Here is a 6,599-nt window from a genome sequence, read left to right as displayed (position 1 = left end):
GTGGCAGGGGGCTCCCGCAGCTCGGCAGCGCTTTCTGCAGTAGCCACCAGGTGGCAACCACGCTGTTGGGTTGGCCACCGGCCCTGGGCCTTGGGGCTGGGGATCCGGGGCAGTCCCCCAGCGAGGCTGGGCAAGGCTCGGTGTACTGTGATACGAAAGGGAAACTGCTTTTCAACTCCTGTTTTTTCTCATAATCTGGGTAATACATAACCAAAATAAACGTACTGAGGAAAAACCAAACCAACCACAAGGGCTGTTTTTGTCTTGGTGCATGCAGCTCACCTGCTGTGGGGGGCTGGGACCTCCTCCCCTCTCTGCAGCCCCCCTTTGGGGGCAGGACCCCTCTGGGAAAGGGGGGCTTAGACCTGGGGGCCCCAGCCCCATGCAGCCATGGGGGAGTAAGAGGGCTGGAGGCAGACAGTCCCTTCTGACGGGGTTTGGGTTGCAGCCCAGCCGGCAGCTGGTTCTGGGTCTCCAGCCTGGGGGCTCCCCTCAGCCCCTTGCTGGCGAGTCCCCAGCACTCTGCCCTGCTCAGGCCCCTGGCCGCTGCCCGGGCTGAGGTGTTGAGCAATGTCCGGGCTTTGCTCGCCTCTTCCCGGCAGCCGTTTCCCGCGCTCTGGCATGAGCCGGGGGGATTGGCGTGCTGCTCGTCGCACTGCGCGGCTGGGAGGAGGAATGGGTCAGGGCTAGGAGCCTGCTGCCACCGGGCAAGACCATCTGGGCAAGGCGCTTGGAGTAGCAAAGCATGGGGGAATTAGGGAAATAATCTGTCGCTGTTGATCCCAGTGGCGGGAATTTGCAGCGTTGTGCCAGGCCCCAGGCGCGGAAGAGGGGGAGAGCCAGGCCGGCGGACGTGTGAGCGGAGCTCCCAGCTGGAATGCACCAGCTCAGCAAGGGATTGTCCTCCCTGGGCCAGGCAGGCGCTGCACTGGGAGCCTGGTGCCCGTGACGGCTGCCCAGGCCATGGCGGCAGCAGACAGCCCCTCAGCCGCCCTGCGGCGACGCGACCTCTGCAGCCGAGGCATCCGCCTGGCTGGAAAGATGCGCTCGGATGTCGTCGACCTCCTGGACACCTATGTGAGTTTGCCATGCTCCGTCCGGCTGCCCACAGGCTGGGAGTGCTGCGGGGCGGCCGCCACTGACGGGCTCTGGGGGGCTCCTGGCAGCTGTGCTGGGCACGAGGGCTCTGGGCCATCGTAGAGGTGGGGGATGAAATGCTGCCGGTATCTGGGCCTTGGCACAGCGGGCTGATGCTTGGGCAAATCTTGAGCACTGGGCCTTGCACTGCCCCAAATGGCTCTTGGCCAGCACTGGAGCTGAACCGGGGTCCCCCAGAGCCAGCGCTGACAGGGCTCAGTGTGGGGAGGTCCCACCGTTTCCCCTCCACTGCTGACCCCTGCCTGCTCTCGCCCCCGCAGGTGGAGCGGCAGGGCTTGGACGCCTCAGCCAGCGTGGCGGCAGTGGAGGGGGTGCCGGCGGCAGCAGTGGAGCGCTGGGATGAGCAGACGGGGACACAGCGGCTGCTGGAGAACCTGGCAGCGTACCGGGCCTTCCGCGTCCTGCTGTCCCAGATGCTGGAGGAGCATCGGGAGCAGCTGGGGGAGGCTGATGCCGCCCTGGGCCGGGCGCTGGCGAGCGTCCTGCTCCAGGTCTCAGCCTTCGCCTACCACCTCGAGGAGCTGCTGCGGCTGGAGAGCCGCGGCCCCCCCAGCGAGGAGGGGGCTCCCCCACCCCCAGCCCCCCACCTCGGCCTCTTCGAGAGGAAGCTGCGGGGCCTGGGGGTGCTGCGGGAGCTGGCCCAGTGGGCTGTCAGGTCCGCGCGGGACCTGCGGCAGCTCACCAAGCCCAGCCCGGGCAGCGGCTCGGCCCCCAGCTGGGCTGAGAGCCCCTGAAGGCGGGTGGGGGGCGGGGGTGCTTGGGTCCCGCTGGGGCATAGTGGGGGGCTCCCTGACTGCCCCTGCGTAGGGCTGCTGACAGCCCAGGGGGCTGTTCGAGGAGGTGGGTGGATGGGAGGGACCACATTGTTAGCCCCCATGCCCCCCATGCTTTTGGTGCCACTCCCTGTGGGCCCCTTTCTCTGTGGGGAAACTGAGGCACGGGCCATGCTCCACCCCAGAGGGAGGGGGATCCCCGGGCAGGGCGAGCCTCGGGGGTGGCTCGGGCTCTGCCTGCTGGGGGGTTGGAATTATACCCTGGGAAGCAGCTTTGCTGCTCACCCCAGGGCCCAGAGTCCGTGGCGCTCAGTGGGCTGCAGCAGTGCTGCCTTTTTCTCTGAAATTCGGTTGCTGCTCGGCTTGCAGTGGACGGAAGCTGCCTTGGGGCTCCTGCAGAGGCAAGGCAGGAGCAAAGGGACAGAAAAATATTGGCTGGTGAAAGGAGTCTTGGGACCTGCCCCCCAGCAGCAAGACGCAAGGCTTCACCTCCTTCACATGGACTCTTCTGCCTGGCTCGCGTTTTCTGTGCATTGAATTTCTGCTCTAATTACTCGGGGGCTTTTTTGCGGGGGGGGGAGGGGGTGTGTGTGTTACAATCAGAAGGGGATTTCTTAACCGCTTGGGCAAAGTAACAGAGAGGATCTTTTAACTTAAGGCTGTGATTCAAAAGACCCTCTGCAAGGAGGTTTGTGCCTCCAGGGATTATTTTGGGACTGGAAACACCATAGAGGATTAAACAGGCCCAACCACATCGCTCACCCTGTGAAGGGGAATGCCATGAGGTTTTGTGGCTGCCTGGGCTGTGGTTTTTCTTGCGGAATGGATGTGATGGCTGCCGAGCAAATAAAAGGGCTGTGAGACCTGCTGCGGTGACGTGACTTCTTGGGGGAGGTGGAACTGTGGGACTCAGCCTCACCGGAGACCTGGGCTGCCCTGTTCCTGCCCCAGGAAAGGGTCAGTCCCGGTGGGGTGGGAGGTTTGGGGGGGATGGGACCCACTGGGATGCTGTGGGAAGATGAAGGATCTGGGGAAGAAGGAGCTGGCGGTGGTGGAGGATGAGGAGGAGGTGGGGGGGGTCGCTGGGGTTGTACCCCATCCTGGTGCAGCCCTGCCTTCCTCCCCGAACTGTGAGAGGGAAGGGAACATGGAGGGACACCGGCGGCACAGGGTGAGGAGGAGGCTTGGGACGTGACCAGCCAGCCCTGCACAAAGCAGCTTTGTGGTGGCAGCACCAGGCACAGCGCCTGCCCCAGTGGCGTCTGCGTGGGCACGGGGGGCCCCGGCATCTGCGTGGGCACAGGGGGCCCCCAACACCCATCCTGCCTACCCTCCCCCGGCCCCATCATGGCGAGCAGGGCCACAGGGTCGGGGCTGCCCTGCGGGGTCGGGCCGAGGGTGGTTTGGTGGTGCCCATTGTTTTGTCGGTGATGCCCAAGAGGAGGAACGTGGATCTTCGTCATTGCCACTTATTGGCTGACCTCAGCTTTGCCGCTCAGACTGGATTATTTGCAATGTTTCTGCTTCCCTGCATTTGTGAATAACATTTTCTGTCCCTTTATTTTTTTTCAGGATTAGTCAAAGTAAGTCCCTTTCCCAGGAAGTGCTTCTCTCTCCCGCCCTTCTCTGCCTTGTGTGCCTGAAGCCGTCTTGCTTTTCTCCCCTTGCACCCCGGTGCTCAGCAGTGCCTGGGTGCTCGCACCCTCACCCACCCGCTGCCCGTCACCCTCTGGAAGGCACGCACAGCCCCAGTGCCACACACTCATCGCTGAACCTCCCGACCCAAGCAGGGGGGAACAGACCCCTTTTCTCCCACCGCTGTAGCCCGGGTGTGAGGTGACCTTCACATCCCTGGGGAGCTGGCCCCAGCCCTGGCACGGGTCCCTGCAACTTGATCCTTCCGCATCAGCTGCTGGCGCCACTGCGAGCCGAGCTCAGCCACTGCAACCGCGATCCAGGAGTCAGAGCAGCAATAGGGATCGCAGGTGGGTGATGATATTGCTCCAGGGGCTTCCCTGGCCTGTGCCCAGCAGCGTGAAACAATGCTTTTGCAACCTTCCTTATTCCTTCCTTGCTACCTTGCCAGTGGCGCTGGGTGCATCTGTGTTTGCAAAGCACCCGCAACGTTTTGAAATCGTCACCGTAACCAAAAACAATGTAAAAAAGCAAACCATAATCCAAACCTCCATGGCCTGGCTGAGCGAGAGGCGCCAGGTCTCGTGCTTTCCCTGCCAGCAAGGCCCCACCACACGGTAGAGGGGTGATGATGTCTGAGTCTGCCAGGTTCTAAGGTTATTTTTCAGCTTTTCAGCTGCGACCCTAAAGAGAATCAGTAATAAACTGATTTGGCAAGGAGCATCCGACGGCTGAGCTCCCTGGCTGCTGGGAGGCCCTTTGGACTTGCATTGCTGCAGGATTTAAGTTGATCTGTGTGCCTGGAGGTGACTGAAGCTGCTGATTTTGGAGACAGAAATTAAGAGCTTGAGGGGAGGACAGTCATACCCACATGGCCACCACCACTGAGGACCCCAAATGGCCGCCTCCAAAGTAAAAACCCACCAAAAAGCCATCCGAGATTGAGCTTTGCAAAGACGATTTGCAGTGCTGGGGGAAAAGGGGGGGGGGGGCTGCGCTCCTGAATTGCAGTGGGGAAGGAGACACCAAAACCAACGCACAGATGCGTTTAATTTCAAAAAATAAATGTTTGGGCTAAATGCCTGGGGGTGTTGGGCACGCTTTGTGGGGATGGAAAGCTTTTAAGCTGCCCGAGGCTGCTCCCTGACCTCAGGCATGCCTGTACCTGGGCACTGGCATCGGCAGTGGGTGCTGAGAGAAAATAAATTCACCCCTCGCCCACCCCACCCAGTCCCACCGGCTCACCCGTCCCCTTGCAAAATCCCGTGCCAGCATCGCAGTGCTGGCCCCTGACTTTTTGATCCTGAGCTGGGGAGGGGGGAAAAGTTCACCAATGCTTTCCTTTTTAATAGCAGGAAAACCTTTTCCTCCTGCCTGAGTCAGCGGAAAGGTTTCCCTGCGTTTCCCCGCCACGGCCTTGGCTGTGCTCGCCTGCCCCAAAGGCACAGGTGAGAACCCAGAGGAGCGGCACTCGGTCACCACGCTGCCCTCCTGGGGAGGGCTGGGAGCCCTCCCTTCCTGCAGGAAAACACGCTTGGAGCGTGGCCCTGCGTGTCTCAGGGCGAGCTGGAAGGGGAGATTTGCCTGAACTGCTGCGGTTCACCTCCTCTCTCACCACAGCACTCGCCAGCGGGCATCACAGCAGTTAGCCCCCACCTGTTTCTTCCCTCCTTGTTTTTTCCTCTCTTCCGTTCTTTCCTCTATTTAGATCTTGCCTAATGGTTTCTCACCGCAAGCACGGCTGGTGGATGCTCGCTGGGCCGGGCAGTGCCTGGGAAACAGGTTTGTCGGGAGAGGAGCGGCACCAGCCACGGACCTCACGTCCTGGGCATGAGTCACTCTCTGAGCTGACACAGACCATGGACCAGGGGATTTGCAGGTGCTGGGGAATCCCTGCGCGTGGGACACGGGTGCAATTTGCACAGTTCTCTCCAAACCGGGCAATGGTGGGTGTTTTGTTTAACATCCAGGCAAATTAGCGTTTTGTGTGTCAGCACAGGAGCATTAAATGAGGTGAGACCTGACGCTGGCACTTGGCTGTGACCAACATCCTGCCGTTGGGGGCTGCCCTGGGGTGGTGCTTGGCAAAAGAACAAGCTCAGGATGAAGTTCTTTGGGGGCTGTGGGGAAGGGACAGCACTGGCTGCTCTGGTCCCGGGAGTCACCATAAAGCAGAGCATCCGTGTCACACCACCAGCGGGAGCACGCGGGTTTTGGTGGCACTGGTTTCGGCTTGCACAGCAAAGCCACTGGGCTGCCAAGGCACGCCTAAGTTGGAGGAGCATCTTGAAGGATTCGCAGCCTCACGTTGGGCTGAAGCTGCGTAAAATCTCCCAAAAAAACAGTTCCCAAGGAAACTAAACCGCAGCAGGCAGCTGGGAGAGCTGGGGTGTGGGAGCAGGGGTTATGGCCTGGGTGTTCCTCGAGGCACATGGTGATTTTGGGCTTTGAACCCATTTTTGTGCACCAGGGGCCATGGCCAGGGGCAGTCGCCAGAGAAGGGAATGGTGAAAGCACTCGGGCCACGTTTCGCTGTCGGGCACGTGACCCCCAACACCCTGATCCCCAACGGCGGTGGGCTTGGGGCGGGGGCGGCGCAGAGGGACAGGCGCGCAGGGGGCTCTGTCTCAGCACCCGGCCTGCTGCCTCGGTGAGGGGTGTGGGAGCACGGGGGTCCCGGGGGTGCCGGGTAGGGGTGCAGGGGGCACTGGGAGGGGTCCCGGGCGAGGTGCGGGGGGCACTGGGAGGGGTGCCGGGTGGGAGCGCGGGGGCACCGGGGGTCCCGGGGAGGATACGGAGCCCGTGGGGCGCGCAGTGCCGAGCCGCGCCCGGCCCCCCCCGCGGCGGGAATGGTTCGTCCCGGCCGCGCTCCCCCCGCCGGGGCGCTCGGTGCCGCCGGGCCGGGGCCGGCGCGGTGACGTCAGGGGCGGGGCGGGGCGGGGCGGGGCGGAGCCGCCTCCCGCCGCCGCCCGGGGAGCGGCGCTGCGGCCCCGCGGCGCTGAGGGGCGGCCTCGCCTCCGCGCCCGCTCGGCG

The 6,599-nt window shown here is 62.8% G+C and overlaps 1 protein-coding gene across 1 annotated transcript; it reads left to right on the top strand.

Moving 5' to 3' along the window:
• Positions 1–2,486, top strand: CNTF (ciliary neurotrophic factor). The gene is made up of 2 exons (XM_054197687.1): positions 1–1,077; positions 1,419–2,486. The coding sequence occupies exons 1-2, from the start codon at positions 964–966 to the stop codon at positions 1,890–1,892; spliced, it is 588 nt and encodes a 195-aa protein (XP_054053662.1). The 5' UTR covers positions 1–963; the 3' UTR covers positions 1,893–2,486.
• Positions 2,487–6,599: the final 4,113 nt, after the last annotated feature.

This window comes from Rissa tridactyla, chromosome 4 (genome assembly GCF_028500815.1).
Source record: "Rissa tridactyla isolate bRisTri1 chromosome 4, bRisTri1.patW.cur.20221130, whole genome shotgun sequence".
NCBI classification, from domain to species: domain Eukaryota; kingdom Metazoa; phylum Chordata; class Aves; order Charadriiformes; family Laridae; genus Rissa; species Rissa tridactyla.
Note: the sequence above shows the minus strand (reverse complement) of the source record. Positions and strands in the feature narration are given on the sequence as shown.